Source organism: Xiphophorus maculatus, chromosome 14 (genome assembly GCF_002775205.1).
Source record: "Xiphophorus maculatus strain JP 163 A chromosome 14, X_maculatus-5.0-male, whole genome shotgun sequence".
Lineage (NCBI taxonomy): Eukaryota > Metazoa > Chordata > Actinopteri > Cyprinodontiformes > Poeciliidae > Xiphophorus > Xiphophorus maculatus.
In genome coordinates this window covers 15,731,828-15,755,676 of record NC_036456.1, presented here as the reverse complement: position 1 = coordinate 15,755,676, position 23,849 = coordinate 15,731,828, and the positions used below count along the sequence as shown (strand labels likewise).

Here is a 23,849-nt window from a genome sequence, read left to right as displayed (position 1 = left end):
CTTAGTGACACAAAACAAAATCTTTGATTTGTTTGTGCTTAAAACAGGAAAAATTATTGTGGGCGGTGGTCAGTTCACCCTCTAGTCATTTTATACTTGTACTATTTTAGTCATGGCTAGCTTGACTTTCTTGAGCATCTACCCTCTGTGATTTCGTATTAACCATGAGGGCATTTTATACTTGCATCAACTAACACTCACCTTTTTGAAGTTTGGTGTGTACCCTGCATCAGTTTGTCCCCACATTGGGTGGGGGCTTTATACATGCACTTTGAGTCTTTTATGGTTTTTTTTTATAGTTTAGTAGAGAGATAAATGTGAATATTTTATGCCAGTAAATGATGGCAGTTATTTTGGTTTGATCAGCCGTCACAATCTGTCAAGTGACATTGAAGTATATTATTTTCTGATCTTCAGAAAATCATATAAAGTTGTTTGTGAGAAAGTAGCATTTTCATTTCTATAACTTGGTCCATAATTCATTAAAATGTATAATTATTGAGATAAATAAACTCACACATAGCGGTAAGGTACAAAATTGTTTTTCTGGTATGAAAAGGAAGTAGACTGGGATTAAAATGAAGAAACTAATTTACAACAAAACTAACTGATTCAGAGGATTTATCACTTTCGCTGCTTTGTACATTATTGAAGTTGTAACCACATCTTTCATAGAGCAGATTTCAAGAGAGCCTCAAGATGAGCTTTGTTTCCATTTAGAATAAAACAGCCTTCAAAATCACCAACAAACTTGTGGAAAATCACAAGTTGTGACTCCATGAGTCTCTTGGGGCATTCCCTAATGTAATAACCCAGACAGCATCCACTGCCTTGCTCAGCACAAACATATTCATCCATCAGACCTTTCAACACAGTCTGCTGGTGAGCCTCTCAGTCCAGAGTGCATAGCATGCACACAATTGCTGCAGATTTTGATGCCTCTTGAGTTCCAGGTCTTGCTTTTAAAATTCTGAATTACATGTTCCAAAAATCTGATGGGTAATTTCATTTTTATTGTCCTCCAAGTGTTCAATTGTTAATCAAAAGAACAAAAATAGAAAATGGGTTGGATCTGTGTGTCTTTGTTTAGCTTATGAAGGGACGCCAAGAACAAATTAACAAAAGAAACTTGCATTCTGATTGCAAATGGGTTCAAAAATGGTTGATTTAGTGACTATCATGACATTGTTTTGACTTGATAAAATTCTAGTGTTAATGTTGGATTAGGAAAAAAAATGCCTGGCTTTTGTGAACATTTGACATTGAACTCTTTGGGAAATTGGTAGAGTTGCACCAATCCATTGACCATATATCCTTTTTTTTCCAGATCAAATACAAATGATCTGTATTTTTTTCCATTAATTGATTGTACCAAAACTCAGCAGCTCCAACTATTTTTCATCTATAACCAACAACATGTACTTAGATACACTTTTCTAAGTTTATTAAAAATCAGAACTTTATAAACTGGAGCAGTACCTGCATTACTGCAGATGAAGCCCACATCTGTTTGTTCATCTATCATCATACCATCATTCATGAAAAAGATAGAGATATTTTCAATCCCTTTACTTAAGACCGACAGACTGCCAACCCAAATGGGACAGACCACCATTTTCCACCATAAATAGTTTTTTTTTCTTTTATGTATTAAAGTGCTTTCAAAGCAATCATAATCTGTCAAAATCAGATTTTGGCTTGTCAATCCTACACACTAGTTATTATCTTTTAGCTGAAGTTAAGTAAAGACTAAATAAGGAATCACATTGGGCGATTAAAAATAAACGTGTCTGAATTCAAAACACTGTCTGAATTTGTGCCGAGTTCAGTTACACTCCTCTGGTGCAAAGGGTATCTGTAAAAGTTAATGTGTAAGCTTTGTTTACATGCCTGCAAAGATCAGCTCGACATCAATGAAAACAGAAATGAGGCTGCACATTCTTGTGTGATTGGTTGGATCAGTTGCACGTTTTCCTTTTTTAAAACCAAATGGGCAAATCGACAGTAAAAGTAAAATGATAATACAGAACTCACTGCTGTCACTGGTAATCAGCTGCACATTGACCTCATAAAGCTCTCTGGATCTAACTCTCTCTTTTTTTCCCCCTCACAGAGTGGACATATTTTCAGCTTTACCTGGATAAAACTTCTGCAGCAGACGAGTAACTTAAGCTGGAAGTGTGCACCATGATGGCGAACTTGCTGAAAGCTTTACCGTCCCCTTTTGAAGGCAGTTTGAAGTTTTGTCCTGCTATTTTAACGGATGATTGAACTGTTTTTCTGAGTTCAGAAAGTGCATTTTTTTCAGAAGAAAAAACACAACTCGCCACTAAAGCCTTGCCTATACAAAGACGTGGATTGTAACTTTTTTTTCCCCCATTGCAAGTTTACTTTGGATTTTACTAAGATTATTAAAGCTGCAGAGAGGGTAAACAGAACTTGTGAGCTGCTGACATTGACTAGAATCCTATGTGTAGCTGGGGAGCTGCAGCAGCTTGTGGAATAACCTAACCTTGGACTATTGGGCCCAATCGGGATCTGATCCCAGCTACAACCTGCCTTATCCTCTATCTAGTTAACTATCCCACCGATCTGAGAGCAGACTCCACTAACCAATGGCATGGGCCAAGTTCTTCAGGAAGCCGGGGGGCAATCTGGGGAAATCCTACCAGCCAGGGAGCATGATGTCTCTGGCCCCAACCAAGGGACTGCTAAATGAGCCGGGCCAGAATAGCTGCTTTCTCAACAGTGCTGTGCAGGTAGGTGAAACATTTGTTGGTGCAAAGGAGTGTCAGGCAAAAATGTGGCTTGTCTGAGAAGTTGGAGATTTTGGCTTTAGCTGTACTTAGGTCTTGAGTTTGACTGTTGGGGCTTATTCAGTCATCAGGAATGATTAAGAGCTTTATAATAATTTCAAACTTCCAAAATCTAGATTGCCATATGCTCTTGTTTACATGGTTAGTTTAAACTAAAATAAATAAATAAATAAATAATTGCTAAAACCAAGACTAGTGAGTTTAAGTTTCATTGTACAGGAAGGAAAAATAAATGGTAGAGGTTTGCAGGACCTTAAACATCCAGAAAGGACACAAAAAAGTTAGGAATAAATTAATAAATAAAAATAAAATTTAAGGACTCAATTTTAATAATCTCCAGGTCTGCATTATCAACAAATATAAACTGACTATAGATGAAAATTTGACATATAATTTTACCTAGATATTCAAGATATATTTTTCCTTTGCATAAAAATAAAACATCTGAATATCAGATTTTATTACATTTTGAGCTTACTACTTTTTTATTTATATTTTGATGAAGGCCTTCATGTGTGTAAAAAAAAAAAAGACAAACATTGAGTGACAACAGCATCTTTTTTTTTTGCAAATGTCATTTTAAAGGGGAGAAAAAACAGTCGCATAAAACTCAGATTCCTGAGATCAAGCAAATGAGGCACACTGTAATACAGTTTTGCCATGTCGGTCAGACATAAATTGGCTGTGATTTAAAAAAAAAATAAAACAAACAAAAAACTACTTTTAACATGCAGATGTGCAAAGTCATGCACAAACAGAACACACCAACAATGGGGAACCTCTGATACCAATCATTTACAGTTAAGCCCAAAATTATTCCTACCCCTGGTAGATTTACTTCTGACTGGAAGAAAAACAGGGCAATATAGACTTCAAATTGTATCTTGCGGTATTTAATATGTAACAGTATAACTGATAATAAAAAGTATTTAAAATATATTTCTGTCTGTTTCGGGGAATAGGTTTTTTGGCTGAAGCTGCATGTCCCCGACTACTTTAGTTACTTATCACAAAAAAACGCACAATAACTGCATTTATTAATCTTTTTAAAAAGTAAGGACATATTCTGCTGATGTTATGAAACTAATAATTTGAAAATAGTAACACTAACAATCTTAGCCTTTAGTAACAGACTTCCTGGTTGAATTAAAGTACCTTTAATTATGCTAGATATCATAATTTTTGCTTTGTCTATGGGTTGTCTGTAAGCACTGAAGTTTTGATGTGGTTTGAGATTTAGATTTTAAGATGAACAAATATTCTGATTAGTAGATTTTATAGGTTCTGGACTTAATTTGATCAATTACAGATGAAAATGTAAAATACATAAACTGATCAAACCTGAATCAGATTTTATAAAATACTTGTTGCGATATGTTAAACATTTTTAAATGTAGATGCAGTGTAATTTGTTTTAATTTATTTTTTAGTGCGGTTTTTAACATTAGGAAAGCATTTGACGGAGCCCTGCTATAAAACTCCGAGAGAAATCTGGACTGAATAAGAGAAAACCGCAACCCAATCTAGGAATCAGTAGGATTGTGAAAACTGTTGTTCTGAGTGTATATGAAAAATGCTAAAATCTTATCTCATTCTTGTGACCCAGAGCAAGTTGGAATAAGCTAGAAACAGGAAGAACATTGTAGTAATGTAGACCAGAAGCCAACAAATTCCAGAATCGAACAGAAACTTTGTATTAAGAATGAACTAAAGACGGGAAGAGGAAAATCTTAAAAATAGACCTCAAGTGGCATAAAGTACTCTTAGTTTCACTGATTCTAACCAAAACTGACCCAGGAAACCCTCTCACCAGAATAGTGGTGTGTTTGTATAAGGAACCAAGAATCTGACAGAACTGGAAACCATCAGAAAGACAAATGGTTAAAAACCCAGAATCTGAAGACTTGCTTGGTTAGGAATGCATAAACAAGCCATGAAACTCGCAAAAGGAGGACTTCCTAAAAACTGGCCCCGCTGGTCACCTTTCTTTCAGCCGTTAAGTTATTTAGAACTGGAAAATAGTCAAATAAAATACACTGTTAAAATAAATTATGGAAAAAACGCGAAATTCTGTCCTAAATATCAAATAGCTGAATTTTTGTTGGCTTATTTATTTTATTGGTGTCACAGTACAACATGTTCCACCCTCTGTCTTTATTGTAGTGATTTCAGGGGCTTAGTCACCGTCTAAATCTGTCCGAGCTTCCCAGCAGTTTATGAATGTTCTCCACAGTTGCTTTTGACCACTGGAGCCCTGGCTGGTGCGATGATTCATTGCAGCAATCATGAGTTAAGTCAGTCTCAAAGAAGACCATGACTCAGAGGCTAAGACAACCCATGAGCTGGTTGGAGATGATCATCGCTTTTGGCTGAGAGACGATTCTGAGACCTTGGAGACATGATTTTGAATGTCATGCATATAACAAAATATACCCAAGGGTGTTTGGCTCTCTTACATAATAAGATTATTCACACTCAACAAAAACAAAACTTCTGCTCCTGGTCGTTGGAATTTTGTTTGTATTTCTGAGAGTGTTTACATGATTTGATTGTAGGAAATCCTCTGACTATGAGATTGGAGATTAACTTGCTTCTCTGTTTCCTTTTTGTAGGTCCTGTGGCATCTGGACATCTTCAGACGCAGCTTGAGACAGCTGCCGGGGCATTTCTGTCTGGGAGACTCATGCATTTTTTGTGCACTAAAGGTACGGCATTTCTAGCAACTTCCTAAATAAGCGTAAGCGCCAAAATGTCCATGAAGCTTTTTTTTTTTTGCCGTTATGGATGCATTGTACACCTGGTCACAGAAATTATTATTGCACATTACCTTGCAAAAATATTCATACCCCTTCATTAACATGCAATACAAACATCAACATGTTTTATTGGGATTTTATGAAGTGGACCGACACAAAGTAGAAAACATGATTTTCAGTTAAATATTAGCCCTCTTACATAAAACCATCTTTTAATTCAATTAATTCTGACCAGTTTGTGTGTGTTTACAGAATAATAGCTTTCCAACAGCACGATGCTGCCAGCACCATGTTTCAACATAGGGATGGAATGGAAACGTCTGAAAAGTGTTATTTGCTACTTTGTGTTTTTCACATTGAATTTTTTTTTTTACTTCAAAATGACTATTAACAAAAGTCTAGCGGTATGAATCCAGATATATGAATGCCCGTAAAGACAATGTGGCACTGTCCATGTGTGAACCTCTCCTCTATTCCTTCGTCAGGGCCTTTTCTCCCAGTTCCAGCAGAGTCGGGAGCGCGCCTTGCCTTCTGACAACCTGCGTCACGCCTTGGCAGAGACCTTTAAGGACGAGCAGCGCTTCCAGCTGGGCTTTATGGATGATGCCGCAGAGTGCTTTGTAAGTGTTTGTGTGTTATGCTGCCACGCAGTGAGGGCAACTCTCTGCAACAAACTGTTGGGGGAGGTCACTGAAAGAGCTTCTGTCCCCCCTATTCCCTCCCCTCTCAACTTCTTCCACAATAGGACTAAATATTATCATGACAGGTTATATAAGCATGTTGGCTGTGTTTGGACCACTGCTTATTATTTTTGATAGAAAGGTTTTCTTTAGTCTGTTTGGATTAGTTTATGTTATTTACAGTGTTAATCGCTAGAAACTCATCAGAGTTTTGTATGAACCTCATCACAATGGATTTAAAGGGAGAGTTTCAAACAGAACAACATGAATTTCTTGTGGACTATAAGTGCCTGGATGGGGCACTGAACCACACATTAGTTTGAATATGCAAAATAGTCATTAAGTGTGACAATATGTAGGAATTTTAAGAAATCGGAAACAATAGAAAATTGCATTATTTGACACCATAATTGACCAAAAAGTAAAAGTACTCATTACATGATAATCAATTTAATGGATATTGATCCATTCCTTTTTGCTTTTTGCTTATTTTTTCCCATGCTAACTTATTTTTAGGTTTAGTAACTGAAATATTTATTTACTTGTTTATTACTTACTGACTTATTAACTTCCATCATGTTTGCACATGTACTTATATAAAGGTCTATATATTTACCTTCTATCTAGTTAATTAACTCGCTTTATTATTTACTTACTTACTTATTTATGTACTTAGGTTTTAGTGATGCCGATATCTACTTACTTCCCTTTCAGTTTTCTGCTTTTGGCTTGTTTTTATTCTAAGAGCCCTAAGCAGACATAAGGATGTCATATCTGTGTTTTCTGGACATCTTGTCCCCCAATGTGCAGCACAAAATGGTAAAACATAGACGCCACTTTTTAAGTGGCAGCCACCATAGGGGTAAAAAATGTTCTAAACCAAAATGTGTCAGGATGTAATGTTACTCTCCTGATGCATATTTGCAAGCTGCAAGAAAATCTATCTTTTCTACTACAGACGTTTTCTGGGCCTTTGAGAATATCTCAGTACCGGACTGGTTCTACTTGTGAGCGGGGTTCATTTGTACCTGTCTCCTTCTGTATTCTCACAAGCTCCCTAGCTTTTGTTCCTGGATTGAATTACAATTTTCTCACCATATTAGCCCTGGGCGGTGTGACTGCTGCATTGTTTCCTTGTTTTTTTACTTGCATTCCATTGTACTCCAGATGAACAGGTTACTTTCAGGCATTTTAAAGTTGTTTCCAAGGATAGTAGGACGTGTGCACATGTTGTTTTGGTTTAACTTGTTTCTTATATGTTTGTTTTTCTATTGCTGTGTTATCACATCAAGAGGCACATTGTGAACCAGTGTCACGTTTAAAAACTGATGTTGAGCCTGTACTGTGTAGCGTAATATTTTGCAAGCCTTTAATATTTCTTGCACTTTATAGGGCTTGGTAAAAATACAAAGAATCTGAAGTGCAGCTGCTTGTTTACACCATGATGTTACAGATGTTATTGAAATAACTCCAATTGAATTAGTTGTTTTATATCTGAGGCATTTCCTTGTCTTTCTTAGGAAAACATACTGGAGAGGATCCACCTGCATATTGTGCCTGAGGAGACAGATGCCTGCACCTCCAACTCTTGTATCACGCATCAGAAGTTTGCTATGTCACTTTATGAGCAGGTCAGTATGTTTCTTTAAGGCATTTATCACTGTTTTGAGTTTAACTACATTTTCTTACCTACTATCAATTTACAACAAATGCCATCTTAATGCACAGCAAAAAGATCAAATTTATATACAGTGATATATTTTCAAATCCATACAATGCAATCTTAAAGATTCAGATTGAATTATATACAGAACTTTACAGTGTAATAATATTTTATTTTACAATGTCAAATAGTAAAATGTTTCATTAGGTTGTTGACTTCATAGCAATCCCTGATTCTAAGCAAGAAGAAACTGAATCTTTTAAAGAGATGGCACTTTCAGCAGAACCAGAACCTCAAAAGGTTGAGAGGAAGGAAAACGGACACAGAAATAAAAGGGAGAGGCACCGGTCTGTCATGATCAGCACAAGAATGATGTCAGTAGTGAGTAGGACTGTGAAGACCTTTGGTAAAGCCAATGGAGTCCAAGATGACTTTAACGGCCATTGCATACATAAATGTTTAATATTCCACTATGATGACACCATTATTTAGCATTAAATTAGATATGTCTTAGAGTTGATGAAATGTTTTAAAGAGCAAATGGACTCTAAAACCATAAACAGAGGACAGCTTTGTGCTTTACACTTTGGATTAGTGTTTGGAGTAGTGTGAAAATGTCAATAGTGGACGGAGTTGACTCATTTATACCAATGTAATCCTCCTGCTTCAGCCAAAGACAAAATAAACCAATCTGATTATTACATATCAAGTCTTTAAAGAAAAAAATACTTGAGAAATATAGATTTTATGTTCAATTTACAACATTTAATTGCATTTTTTAAAAGTAGAGATTTCTATGATTTACATGGTTTGACTTTTGCAGAGTGTCTCACTGAGGTGGATAACGATGCAGATGGTGTTGAAACGTGTGTTTAAACTACAAATCTGCCATTGTGGCCTGAACCGTGGATTGTCACTGGACTAATAAGTTAGACCATATTTAGAGGAAGGAGAATTGCTCCTTCTGAGATTAAGTGGTTGGTGTCTCTCTGGATTAGATCAGGTTCCCCAGAAATGCTGAGTGAAAACATCCTGCTTAACAGCTCATCAAATCATGGAGGGTACCAGAGAAAACTATGGAGTCCAACATTGTATTGTCAACTGTAAACACTCACAAATATTCAATATTTTATTATTTAGGTCATTGTCAATCAATTCTACTGTATATGATTTTATCTGTTTGGCCTTCATGGTTGATCTGTGGACGGTCTGAACCTTCTTTAAGACAGCGTCATGATCCTGCACACATACACTTGCACAGTGCTACATGAGTCAGTGGTTGAGACAATAGGAATCCAATCCATCATGTTTTCACACTGGGTTGCCCCTTGTGGATTACAGAGGGTGTTTTATTGTCAGGCGGCACGATGCTACTGCTGCTGCAGCAGCAGTACCGGATGTGTCACAGATGCTGTATACATAAATCCCAGCTACGCACACCATGCACACCAGCCTGTTCTGTGGCACTGATGCCCATCACTGACTCTGTTTCTGTCCTAAACAAATACTCTCTCTACATCTGGCTGATAACACGTTTGACCTGACTCCCTTAACTTTTTGACCCCAAAGCAGCAAATAATACTGAAACTTAATCACACATTTGGTCATCTGTATACATCTTTAATGTTTTTTTTTTTTTTATTTCCTGCCTATAATAAAATGGTCCTTGGCAGAAGTTATATAAGCTTTCTTTTATTGCCTTTTTGCTCACTGACCTTCTCCTCTTCAGTCCGTGTGCCGTAGCTGTGGGGCGTCGTCTGACCCTCTGCCGTTTACAGAGCTGGTACATTATATTTCCACCACAGCACTCTGGTAAGGGACAGAATATTTAAAGCTCCTTTTTCCTATTAAAGGAGGTAATAAGAAACCTATAGTGAATAGGATTTACCGCTGCTACATCCTATTCACTATAGGTCATATTATGTCTATTTTTTTTTTATTATGATTTGATAGAAAAAAATCTTGTGCTGATGTTTTCTGCTTTCTTAGTCAACAGACTCATCAGCGTCGTGATGAGTCTTTTGGGGAACTGTTACAAGCAGCAAGTACAATTGGGGACCTTAGAAATTGTCCAGTAAGTATTTTTTTATTCATTTGTTTTTACATCTTTGTCATTTTGTTGGAGGCTTTTTGTAATCAGTTAAAATGTGATATGTATAACTGTGATATATATATTTTTATTGTATTCTAAATTGAGGTGCACCTACATATTTAACTACTTGATACTGCTCACAGTTTCTGAAATATTTTATACCTGTGGTCTTAATGAGACTGAAATTGTTGTTTTGCTTTTTTCTTTCTTTCAGAGCAACTGTGGTCAGAAGATCCGGATCAGACAGGTCCTGATGAACTGCCCAGAAATAGTTACCATCGGCTTTGTGTGGGACTCTGAACAATCGGATCTCACAGAGGAAGTCATCCGTTCGCTGGGGCCTCATCTGAGCCTCTCTGCAGTGAGTCGCCTTTAAGCCGTCGTTTACATGTAATTTAGTTTCCAGCTAAATTAAAATAGCTCTGTGGGGTCCACCAAAACATCAGACTTGATTAAAAGTATGGAGAGCGTACTGATTTCTATTTACGCAACTACAACGCCTTCTGACTGCTCTAGGGTCAGTTTATTGTAGCGCAATCGGACATTTGTTGGAAATAAAGTGGGGAATTACTTCTGTGGAATTCTGTGCAGCTGCATAAGCAGTTGACTCCCAATGCCCGGCGATCAAACAGTTCGTCAGAAAGGCCCTCCTCTCATCTTTGTGTGAGAGAATTCCTGTGAAGTGAACATGAAGGTTCGACGTGTTTTACTGAAAGAAAGAAAATGCTCTGAAGCTTGTTTACAGATAAACATTCAATCAGGAATAGGCCCAAATGTGGCCATGTTTTTCCTGATGTCTCCTGTTGGACATTAATATTGAACTACAAACTACAATATGACATAATTTACAAATTAGTCCTCAGTGGCTCTATTAACATCAACTGTCTGTGTGGTTGAACTTTACAAGCAAAAATCAATCAGTGGAGTTCAGATCAGGACACAGTCCACACATTACAAACCATTTTTCAGACTGATTTCTTAACAGTTCCCTCTTGAGTTGTTTCAAAGCCAAACCATCAGAAGAATTTGTTAGACCCGCCCTCACATTAATCCACCACAAAAGTTTTTATTCATTTGGAACAGTCCATGTGACTTTATTGGGTGTTAAAGCGAGTCCTACGCCTTCTTGATTTGCTTTGAAAGCTCTCCTTTTTTAAGTTTAAAACGGGAAACAGAAAGCGTACTGTTCAAGAAACATGTTCGAGAGAAACTATTCACCAACACTGTCCTTATAATGTTTGTGGAACAAATGCAGAAAATAACCCTTGTTTTAGCAAGAAATGTAAGGAAGATTGGAGCATAGATGTGAAGGCCTGCTATTGGCCTATTAAAGCTAGGAAGGAACAACAGTTTTAGGTTTATTTAATGCTTACTTCTGCATCAATTACCTGGGTATAAATATTTTATTTGTCTGTGTGTTTGCGACCGCAGCTCTTCTATAGGGTGACTGATGAGCATGCCAAAAAGGGAGAGCTGCTGCTTGTGGGGATGATCTGCTACTCCAGCCACCACTACTGTGCCTTCGCCTTCCACACCAAATCCTCCAAATGGGTTTTCTTTGATGATGCAACAGTGAAAGAGGTGAGGAGGACACTCGCTGGTCCATTAGACACAGAGGTTACTTACGGAAGATTATATATCTAGGGTTGTTAGACCCTAGATATATAGATCTATTTCAGTAAAGCCCATTCAATGAAGACAATATAAAGACAGAACAAGGTAGAGGGGATGCCCGTTGTATGATAGTAAACTTTTCCAATATTTACAACATCTTATTAATAAGTTCTTGTCCAAATGTTCCTGTATGTGGTTTCTTAAATCATCGCTACATGTGAGTCTGGTGCCTATGTCCCCTAGAGTCGTTCATTTAAAGAAATCTCATTTAAAAGAGTGGCATAAGTCTATGCAAAACTTTATGTACAAAACAAGCATATTTAAAATTAATACAATCCTCAAATCTCATTAAATTGAGTTCTTCAAAATGGTGCAATTGATTATAGTTACCCTCAATTAGACTCAATTATGGTCTTATAGGTTTAAAATTTGGTTTGAAATTAAACTGAGCAGTTTTGGTGACTTATTGTGATTTTTAAAAGGTAAAATGGAGTCAAGAATATCACACAGATACTCAAAATTACTCATAATACCAAGATTTTCAGCCCTTATAAAGACACTGAGATGAAAGGAAACTTGCAGATTTATAAAGCCATCTCTGAACTTGATTCAAAAATGATTCTAGACTCGAATATGCTTCATGGACATTTTCTGCTTGTATAAAATAACTGTGTTGCTTGCTTACATTTAACATGAACATCTATGCAGGTAACTGGTAAATCATTAATATAAAGATTCAGCAAGATCATTCCAAGAAAGAAGCCTTGTGTGATCCCTACGGGGCAATCTAACAAATGATCAGAAGATTTATCTTTAAGCTCTAAAGAAGCCTTAACAAAAAAATTCAAGCAAGCCACAATATGCAATTTAAGCACTATTAAATTACATATTGCGGCTTGCTTAAATTTCCACTGTTTGTACATGAATGTATTGCTGGTTCTTAGTAAGGACAAGGATCCTTCGCATTAAAAGGGAGAATTATAGAAAGATATGATATTTTTTGTGATTATTGCAAGATTAAGATGGCACCATTAGTCACGATTTAAATCATTAGTGCCTAATGAGTTGGTGAGCATTGGCCTAGTTTAAAAGCAGAACAGAGAAGCTCCTCAATTCTTTTATGACTGTATTTAGAGTATTAAAGTCTGTGTTGAGGCTTTTAATGGATGCCTCCAATTGTGTTAGAGAAAATGTCGCACAGAATACTGAATTATTTATATATATTGTAAGGAAATTCTGTTTTTTCCCCAGATTTTTTCTCTTTTAAAACATTTTTATGATACGAATGTGTGAGCAAGCCCATTGTCTCACATCCTGCTCACTATTTTCTCGGGGACGGTGGCGCAGCGGCCGCCTGGCTCTGCGTCAATCCATCAGTAGCTTGTGCTGCGTGTGCAAACCCTCCTGAGCGAGATGGAGGAGCTACTGCGCTTCAGCTCCTGCCAAGTACCTGAATCGCAGCTCGCCAGCATTCCTAGATTCCTAGGAGTCCTCAAACTGTTGTCACAGAACGACTGCAACACTGTCGCCTCGCCATGTTTTTTTTTTTGTTTCTTCCAGCTTCATAAAATAGCCTTTTCTGAAAATTAGGAACCACAGTAAGCATTTTGGAGCTTCAATTAGCTGGGGGGGTTTTATTGTTTCCTTATATTGGCCAGTATAACTGGTGGAATATTTGCAAAGGGTTATTCAGAAATCATTCAGCTGTAGAAATTGTGGTGATTTTAAGTTTCACTTTGACAGCTAATTATTAAACTAGTTTACAAAAAACTGCTGGAATTTAAAAATTCACCGAAATGATTTAACAGGATTTACCCCCCATAACCTCAAATTTTTCATCTGAAACGTAAAATTTGACAACTAACAGGGAAGTTGACTGGACCTCGATATGAACTTGATTGGGACCTAAAATGTGAACAAATTGGTTTGATCAAAGTAACTTGTGTTTTTTTTATTATTTCACTTGACACACATTTGCATTTCCAAATTAAGGAACAAATAAAGAATAATTGTACTCTGATTAGTTGCTACACATTCTTTTTATCTAATGTATTTTTTTCTCTTTTATGAACACTAATAATTTAGTTTTACATTTTTAGAATTTTCTTCTCAAAGATTGTAAAATGGCACTAAATCTATTTTTCCTTCATTTGATGAAATGCCTTTTTAACTGTGAAGATTCAACAGGAAGATATCGGGAGAGTTTCAATTTCAAGCCAATTTCTTGTTCTCCAAGTGGAGTAAATGCATATTTCTTTGCAAACTCTGTGAAAAATCCTTTAAATAATAATTTAACCTAAATAATTATAATATTTTATTCTATAATCAAACAACCTTACCTTTGTACCCTTTTGCCATACTCAGTTTGGTGTATTTGCCTAGTTTTGTCTCAGTGGATCATATTTATTTAGACTTTAAATCCTTTGGCAATATTTTTTGTTTTCTTTTTCCTATTGCAGATTGGTTCTCGGTGGAAAGATGTGGTCACCAAATGTATTAAAGGTCACTTCCAGCCTCTACTTCTCTTTTACTCCAACCCTGATGGGAGTGCCATCCACACAGAAGATGCCTCGAGACTCAACACCACCCACTCGCTCACCCACAAGACCAACGTCAACGGAGATGCGGCAGGTATAACTTGCTCCCCAGTGTTGTTTTTTTTTTTTCTTCTCTGTCACGACTATCTATATGTTCTTCCATAAAAACACCTGCCTTTACTGGAAGGAGTGGGAGGATCCCTTGTAAAGATGTCAGCAGGAACCATTATGTTGATATAATGTTTGTACTTTTTGTAGTAATTACCATTGTCTGGATTTGGTTTCTGTTCTAGGATCGCTTTACCAGTTTCTTGGTACTGATTACATCTTGTAAATCCATTTGACTGTTTTTTTTTTTAACCAGAGTTTGATTTTATTTTCTTTAGATTTAGTTGAACAAATAAATAGAGTAGGGAAAATATTAATACTTCAAGACTTTTCTTCCCTAAATAATTACATATATCCAACCATTTTATCCATTGTCTATCACTTTTTCCATTACTTTTCTCTCTGGCCATTCAACTTTCCATTCTCAGTCTATTCTTCAATCTGTCTTTCCATCAAACCCATTTTTATGTCTATTGTCCATCCATATATCCATTTGTACATTCTCCATCAATCTTTCCATAATTAATTGTCTGTAGCTCTGTCTGGCCTTTTGTTCATTGTCCATCAGTCTTTCCATCCATCTGTCTATTATCTTTCTACTTCTATTCATTTTCTGTTGTCCACCCATTCATTCTCTGTCCATCCATCTAGTTTCTGATTGTCTGCATATCCACTTGTCAGTAGTCACTCAGTCAATTTGTCCATCTGTTCCATTCTTCATTGTCCAGCCATCCCATTTCTGTCCATGGTTTAGGCATTCATTTTTCCATTACCTATTGATCCATCTATTTTCTGTCTGTTCGTATGTCCATTCTATATTCATCCCAGTTTTGGCCCATTGTCAATTCATCCGCCATCTACCTGTCCTTTTGTTCATCACTTTCTTCAGCTGTCCATTAATCTGTTAATTTGTCCATCCTTTTCATTGTTGGTCAGTCCATTTTTCCATCCATTGGTCATCTGTCCTCTATCAATTTTTCCTTCTTCAATCCGTTTGTCCCTCTGGTCATTGTCCATCTGTCCAGCCGTCTGTTTATCCATTCTTTCTGCTACAGTCTAGTTGTTCTGGTTCCATGTGTAAAACCAACACCTGTACAAACAGAGTAAATACATAGTAAACTTTGGTGTTAAATCTTTACAGACCTACTTAAATATCTGGGAAGTTGAATCTTGAAAAGTCTTGAAATCAGACCTGAAAGTGTTTCACTTTTTAAAACCATATTGGTTCCATTTGTAGCCAGGCGGTAGTGATGGAAACATATTATCTGCTGGGATTATTTGTCCCTGGATTTGTGCAGTTAGGGAGGTTTTTTTTTTATTTTTATCCCCTTTAAAGATCCTCCTCCAACTCTCTGTGCTGGCTGTGCCCCAGCTCCAATCTGTGGCAGCTGCTCAGTGTCCATCAGAGCTGTCAGAACAGCCGGAAAAACTACATGATGATGACTGAAGATACTGTCATTTCAATTCTCATTCAATGCTCAAGGTTGAAGTCTCTATTTTTACTCCTGAACAAAGTAGCGCTGTGAGAAAGTTGAGCTTGACAATGTGTTTTCTTTCCTGCAGGTGTTGAGTCTCCAATTCCAGCACCCAAGAAGATTGAATTGACCAAAGAGAATCTGAAAGCTGTGCTGGACCACGAGCCTCACAAAAAGAAAACCACTTCGACTCTCAGCAGGGGCAGCGGACAGACCAGCGGTGGACGGGGACAAGGTAAAGGAATTAAGTAATTTACAATACTCAAAGTGCAGGTTGAATAATGAGAACAAAGAATTAAATAGCAGAGGACAAGAAAATAAATTCACTAACATTTTGAGATCTTTTAAGGGAAAAACTAGAAGTGTGAACTAGATGAGTCACACTGTTTAGTTTCCGTCCTTTTTCAGCTCATTAAAAGCCTGCCTCGCTGATAAATATTTTTGTCCTCAGAATCTGGCAGCAAGCAGAGACCTGGCATGGCAACCAGGGGTAGTGATAATTAAACGTCTTTGCTGTAAAACTAAATCTGACCATGTTTGGAACGCAGAGGAGATTGGGGACTCGTGTAGGGGAGAAAGGTCACGAAGACCCGTCATTTCTGCACACGTGTAGCGTAATATTATTATCACAAAGTGTAAAAGAAGAAAAGAAAATGCAGGCAGAGGAGCAAGAACGAGCAAATTGTTGAGGTCAAGAAAAAGCTAATTGTTGGAATTTACTGACTAACAGAAAACTGGAAGTACGAATTATATTGTTCAATTTCTGTCCCTTTTTAACCTTTTAACATTTCTCTTACCACTTTTTCTCTTCGGTTTCTGGCAACAAGTAGAAATTTGGCATTTCAGTCACTGGAAGGGAGGATTAAATATCTTTGTAAATCATATCATTTATCGCTGTAAAATTAAATGTTATTTTGTTATAGTTCTTGATTATTGATTACTGTACTCATATTTTTTTACTAATTTTTCATTATTATTATTATTATGTAAATGTGTAAAGATGTTAAAACCAGACAAGACAGACATTACAACGGAAATTATGAAATTGATTTTTTACTATTTTTGAATTATTGAACATGCATCACACTATTTCTGAGGATGAGTACTTGAGAAAAAAACAACCATGTAATGAAGAATTAAGGAAATAAAATGTAGTATGTAGAAAGACACTGAAAGTGTAAAACAGCCATAAATGGTTACAATAGAAATAAAAAAATAAATGCAAAATGTAGTATTTGTGATGAAACCTAAAATAATGTCAAGAAAAAAACAAATAAGACTGCAAAGCTTAGTTATTAAGTAATAAATACATAATATTTATTAAATAATATGGAAATAACAACATTTAATAAATTAATATAAATATAAATAAACAATGACATTAAGGTACAGACAGGGAAAAAAATACACCAGCAGTTGTGTCCTGTGCACAGTGGTCTCTGGGCCACTTTATGCCTTCAGGCTGCTGGAGACTTGAAAGCATAAAGGTGACAAGCAGGAGGAAGAAGTGATCGCAGATCCTACCAAGTAATGTGATACTGAAGGATTTCAGCACTGTTGGAATTTTCCACCAAATCCTGCTCAGGAATTTCCTGGTATTTTTCCTATCATCATTTCCAGAGTGCAAACAATAAATCATGGTCAAGAAAGTAAAACATGTTGGATACTGAATTTTTGTGCTGTTTCTTTTGTTGCTGATTTTCATTTATTTTTGTACTTTTTTTTTTAGTGAAACGTGAGACCAGTGATCCTAAAGGACGCCTCAGGGATTTGTCCAGAGAAGCTGCCCAGAAAGCGATAGATCCGAGAGGAATGCATCCAGTCAGGAGAGATGCTGACAGAGGTGGTCAGCGTAGGCAGGAGCATCGCCACAGAGGTGGGTTTTCACCCCTATGTGGGTCTATGGGAGACTCGGCATGAGAAACATGAGGCATAGTGGAACAGAAAGCTGTCCCTTTTCCCTCGTCGAGCCCTTACGTAACTTTCCGTTTTGGAGCAATGTGTCAGAAAGGGGATTAAAGCTGCTGACGTCTGTTTGAGCCAGAGTTGATCCTCCTTGCTCTCATACTCCCTTTTTTTTTTCTTCTCATGTTTACACCAATACTGACAACTTTTACTAAAAACAGAAAACGGCTGAAATCCACAGACGGAAAAATACCCTTAGATTTGATCTATTATTAACTTATATTTTAGCCCTAGGTTTTCTATTGCAATTCAGAACTTGGGTTTGTGTTTTTATCAGTGCCTGACTGATTTGATTCATCTCTTAATGAAGTGTTTTTATGTGTGTGGAAGGGGGGGATTATGCACAGTTCGCAGCATACATCTAATGCTACATATCATTTGCTATGGCGTCAGTTAGCGACACGTTAGTGTCACTCATGTGATAAATGCTTCTGCTGAGAGTGACACTGTAGTTTCTACAAGTAAAGATACGCAGATATAAAAAAGCCTATTTCTGATCACCATTTGGCCAAGGTTTTGGCCTGCTGATATAGATTTTAGATGATTGCTTTGTCTTTTTGAGTGTAAATAAGTAACAACACTTTAATTTATTTTTTTCCCCAACTTTCTTGATTACAAAATGTTTATTTTAAAATGAACTTCAGAAAAACAGCTCCTGGATTATTGGATTATTTACTAAAACTGTAAAATGTTCCAGGTTTTGCAACCGAGCTGTGTGTGCGGTTAAAAACAGTCAGTTATACCATGTGTCATTTACTACTATAAGAGACTTTTTCTTTTCTTTTGTTTTAACACCTGCAAAGGCAGAAGTTCTCCATATCACATTTATTGTTTTTCAGCAAGATCCATTTAAAATACGTAAAGCTTAATGTTGTGAGGGTAAAGATATGGTTTGGACTCCAAAAAGATTACCTTCATTTCCTAATGTTGGTCCCTTCAACATGGTAAAACAGAACAGCCTTCCTGTTATCTGCAGAAGTGTCTCTGGCTGTTTAAGAGGGAGGCTGAATTTCATTTATTATTACTGACTCCACTTTTCTCATAAATAACTAAATAAAGAACTGAGTTTTCTTTTCTGATTCAACAACTTCCAAATCAAAGAGCTATGTTTCCAGAGTGACTTGTTAATTCGTAGCTGTAGTGCATTCACTGATCTGGACAAAATCAGATTTTGAGTCCACATGTTTAAAACCATCCTTATCTCTGCATACTGCTAATAACTTTGAGCCGGCGGCAGAAACTCTTCAACATTTTATATGTATACAGGGCCAAGTTTGAAGTGATTTAGCTCTGGCACACTGTCAGCAAAATGAAGTGATTCAGTCTCCTGCAGGCTTATTTCCAAGGACTGCCAGTTATATTAAGTAGTAAATTCAATTTTTGAGCACTAAAACACAAAGTTGGAGTAGATTGATTTTTCTCAGCCACTTAGATGGTTATGCCAATACGACACTGGTGTCAGCATTAGAAAGAAAAATTCTTAAAAATATGTGGGACTTGTCATTTGAACTTGCATAGTCACAAAATGCATAGAGCTACCGTTAAAACTTGTGTTTAAAAGTAGCTTTTATTGTATTTCAGGCACCACAACACACTAAAACAAGCATACATTTATGCAGTAAAGTATCACTGCATTGACATTTCTAAATGAACTGACTGCCCCCCTCTGTGCACACTCTGCAGAAAAAAATTGACTTCATGTTGACTCAAATTCACACTTTCTTGTCATCTGCAAACATAACTAACACCAATTGTTTTGTCCTCCTCCTCTGCCTTTATCTTTGTGCTCTGCCTCCTGTGGTCAGAGCACACAGGAAATGTGTACAGGAGATGTCCTTGTTGGAGATTTTTCATCTTGGTGTTTAAAACTCTGTGTAGGTCCACTTTCAACTGGGATGAGGTTATTTACAGTTTCTTGATTTTAACATTTTGCCGTGTAACATGCACAAACTTTCATGGATTTTATTGGAATCTTTTGTGATTGAAGTTTTATTTTTGTGAACAAAAGAAGTGTGTCAGATATGTGAATTTAGTCTTCCTGTTTCCTTTGGAGAACTAGTTTCTCTGCAATAACAGCTGCAAGTTTTTAGGGTCTCATCCAGAGACCTGGTTGCATCGCTCAGGTTTATTAATGTTTTATATTATCATACCATGTAATAATTAAAGTGCTCTCTTGAAATCTTATTTGCCTCAGATCCGGCTCATGACAGGACCTACTCCCGCTCCGCCTCCCCTCCAGAGAACGGCTTCAAGCAGTACCTGGAGACTCGGCTGTACAAAAGCCAAGGGAAGGGACCCATCAGGACAGAGCGAGTGCCGCACCTTGGCGGCCGCTCCTCACATGATCCACCTCGCTCCTCTCACGACCCTCCGCGCTCTTCTGACCCACCACGCTCACCTCAGCCCTCTCATGACCCGCCACGGTCACCACGCTCCTCTCACGACTCGCCCCGCACCCACACCAGGCTTCAAGTGCCGCCCAGCACTGCCGCTTTGAGGAGCGGGCATCAGAGCCGGAGACCGGTGCACCTCATCAACGGATACGACACGGACAGCAGCCAAGATTCCCGGGACCGAAACGGGAGGAGCAACAACCCTTCCAGCAGAGCGTGGAGGCCCATGCGGGAGGCACTAAACGTGGACAGCGTTTTGAGCAGCGTTGATGATGGGAACGCAGGGAGTGCAGGAATAGAGGAGCGTCGGCTCCCCAGCCCACGGAGAGAAACTGTCAGTCACTCGCCGTCGCGTGACCATGAGCGGGACAGAGACCTCACGTGGGGGGCATTGGAAGAACGCAAACCGAAGAGCCTGATGACCATCTACGAAGACGAACAGAAGAACGAAACCGGGGGCAGCCGGAGCTCGCTGGACTCAGACAGCCGGGATGGACACAATGACACGGACAGGTCAAAGAGCTCGGCTAACCTTAAATTGCGCAACGACAACTGGAAGATCCAGAGAACTGAATCTGGATATGAGAGCAGTGACAGGCTGAGCAACGGTTCAGCAAACTTGGACTCCCCCGTTGTTGATGGTCTTTCCTCCAAGGACCTCCGGCCCATACCAGAGCTGCATCTAATGAGGTAAGGTCAACCGTCAAGTTTAGTTTTTCTTTCCCAAAACTGACTTCATGTATGACATACTTCATCCCTGGCACAACACAAAGAACATCTCTAAGAATAGTGAGGGCCTATTCACACACCTTGTTATGGTGGGCTGTCGTCCGATTGATTATGACACAGGTTCTGTTTAAAGATAATGATCCCGGTTAACTGACAGGTCCTGGTCCATTCCTGCTCCAACACACCTTTAAGTATATAACTTTGGACCATAGAGATTTAATGTAAACATGTCAGAGTTGTTCACCCTGCTAGCTTGACAGATGTTGCTTTTTCAGCAGATCATTCTGTGAAGATGCCTCATGGTTATTTTGGAGTTAATTTGCTTTTTTGTACTCTCCTTGCATCTCATTTTAATGATTGGTAAAAATCCAGTGTTTTAGAACATTTTGCAGCTTCCAGACATACATGAATAATGTATGTCCTCTGTATTTTAGGGATCACTTTCCTCCAAGAGGAGACGATGATTTGAAGCCTGATGTGTTGTACTCTGATTTTATCACCGGTAAGTGACTTTCCTTTTGTAAATAACGGCTCAAAACTATAACTGGTGTATTGTTATATTGGTTCCCTTTAATATAATTAAACATCTTATTTTTTATGTTAATTTCTGTGCAGTAGTACTTTGACAGTGCACGTAGTGAACATTATCTAAGTTTGTTTTTCAGACAGCCCTGAGACGCATCATTCTGAACTTTGAATATTAAAATGAAACCATACTATTACAATCTTTGTAAATTATAAGAATCGATCAGTCTTTGAAAGAAAAGCAAAAAAAAACAACTAAAAAAAACAAGTTGAAAGTTAGTTGATATAGATAGACCATAAGATGTTGGAGACAGTTTGCAAAGACGTGTTTTCTTCTGGACTGGCAGAAAGATGATCCCTTCACCTACGGTGAAGTGACAGTGATTGTTGGTTTTTCTCGACAACAAAATGCAAAAAAGGTCGAGCACTGTACAATTTTTTACAGAAGACAAACATTACTCTGGCTGTTATATAAACAGCCAGAAGGAATGGCTGTTGATTTACATCATGATGTAAATGAAGGAATGATGATGTTGAAGGCTGAGGTATCTCCCTTTCAGCCTGGCTTTGGCTTGACATTGAAGAAAAGCTCTCGTCTATGTTGTAGGAATCTGCAGCGTTAAGATAGCAGAGAGCAGTTTTCTTGATTTATTGTTCCATCAGTAATGTTAAGGTCACAGCCTGAGATTTGGCTCCTCATGGGCTGGATTTAACCCGTTTACAACCAGAGTCGACTTTACCATGTGCAACGTGCAGCTTAATGTGTACTTGTAGTTTTATTTTAATTTGCTGCTTGCAGTGAAAAATGTCTTCCTCTGGAAGGTAGCACCATCATTATGTAGATTTATTAGGAAAATCTGCTGTGAAAATGAGTTTGAAAACAATCATAGCTGGTAAATAAAGAAACCTAATAAACTGTGAGCTTAGTATGAATGATGCTGTGGGGATGTTTTATTTTATCTTTCAGTTTGGGTGCAGAAGGATTAGACTGGTTTATCTCTGGCACATATTTTCTACATACAGCTGTATACAGCATATGCACAAAAAAGAAAGAAATATCAGATTAGCTAAATCCTTAAAAAAAAAAAAAACTCACTCATTAAATTTCACAACAGGACTGCTTTGACTTAAACCTGGCAATCAGTGAACTTATAAAACACTTCCCAGCTGTGCCCTACCAAGCAGAAAATATCAGGAGTTTACCTGCCAAGAGTTAGAACATGACTTCAACAAAGTACAGTTTCAATAATACAGCAGTTACTTCATGATGCTGTTGAATCCACACTTGTTTTATTTCATATATATGTAATTTATATTAGTTAAATATGGTTTTACAATTACTATAGTAAGTTGTATAGTCCTAGAAAAACCGATACAGTAGGATTTGTGGGGAGCAAAGTGGCGGATACCAGTCAGGTGAGGTTAATTAAGGCACTTGATTAGTAGATAAAAGTGAATTGTTTGTGGGGAGTTATAAGACAAAGTTTGGTTATCAATCGGGCAACAATACCAAATACAGCAGCAAATCTGCAACAGAATGGCTGAAAAAGAGAAGCATCAAAAAGTTGTGAACATTGAAAGTTCAGACTTCAAATTGAGATGTTTTGATGGGACTTTGAAAGAGCTGTGCAGACATGAATGTCTAAAAAACATGTTTAATTAAAGCAGCATTAGAAAGAAGAGCGTTCCATGATGACTCATAAATTTATACAAAAAATGATGGCTGCAAAAACTAGTGGTGCTAATTTTTTTGAAAATATTTGGCATATTTACTTCCCCTAATGTCATTTTTCAGAATAAATTCTAAATCACTAATTTACTTGGCTGTTTAACTCTCAGTTTAATAAAGTTTGACATCCTGTCGAAGTTTTGGAAATCGACAATCAAGTAGTTAGACGTTTATATGCATGCTCATATTTTGGAGTGGGTGAGAACTGTTTATGCAGCAATTCCAAGAGACTTCTCTTCGGGGTCTCTCTCGTTTCTTTCCGAATTACTTTATTTCCAAAGAAGAAACATACAAGAATGAAATAAAACTCTGACAGAAAACAATATTTGAAGGGATTAGAATTGAAGTTGTGATTTAGCATTAGCGTCCTCTAAATAATGTGTTGGTGTAGTTCTTCATAAACCGATGTTTATGATTAGTGCTTTATGGTTAGCACAACTTAATTTTTAGTTGGTGTTGCCCAGCATTGTTCAGACCTATGTTTGGTAAAACTAAAGAGAAGATGCTTCTGAAGCTCGTGTAACTCAAATATACTCACACAGGCCCCCTACAGTCTCTAGAGAATAACTGCAGTATCATCATTCTTTTTATTTTTTTCAAAGAAAGGCTTACTGCATTTAAGAAGATTCGTTTAGATTTTTCACAAAGTCCTAAAATATTAACCGCTCAGGCTAAACCTGACCTAAAATCCAATTGATGAGGGTCCTCTAAGCTATTTTAAGATCCAGCTGGGATATTTACACCCTACTGCCTGCAAATTGAAATGA

General features: G+C 37.4%; 1 protein-coding gene across 1 annotated transcript in view; it reads left to right on the top strand.

Moving 5' to 3' along the window:
• The window catches only part of LOC102233624 (inactive ubiquitin carboxyl-terminal hydrolase 53-like), a 39,148-nt gene that overhangs the window by 9,302 nt on the left and 5,997 nt on the right, over nucleotides 1–23,849 (top strand). Inside the window, exons 2-14 of the mRNA XM_023346428.1 lie at nucleotides 2,114–2,759; nucleotides 5,429–5,521; nucleotides 6,058–6,192; nucleotides 7,773–7,883; nucleotides 9,645–9,727; nucleotides 9,905–9,989; nucleotides 10,222–10,368; nucleotides 11,439–11,588; nucleotides 14,081–14,252; nucleotides 15,830–15,976; nucleotides 17,471–17,617; nucleotides 19,901–20,789; nucleotides 21,263–21,330. Coding sequence (XP_023202196.1) covers nucleotides 2,616–2,759; nucleotides 5,429–5,521; nucleotides 6,058–6,192; nucleotides 7,773–7,883; nucleotides 9,645–9,727; nucleotides 9,905–9,989; nucleotides 10,222–10,368; nucleotides 11,439–11,588; nucleotides 14,081–14,252; nucleotides 15,830–15,976; nucleotides 17,471–17,617; nucleotides 19,901–20,789; nucleotides 21,263–21,330 — 2,371 coding nt within the window. The 5' untranslated portion in view covers nucleotides 2,114–2,615. The remainder of the gene's footprint in view (nucleotides 1–2,113; nucleotides 2,760–5,428; nucleotides 5,522–6,057; nucleotides 6,193–7,772; nucleotides 7,884–9,644; nucleotides 9,728–9,904; nucleotides 9,990–10,221; nucleotides 10,369–11,438; nucleotides 11,589–14,080; nucleotides 14,253–15,829; nucleotides 15,977–17,470; nucleotides 17,618–19,900; nucleotides 20,790–21,262; nucleotides 21,331–23,849) is intronic.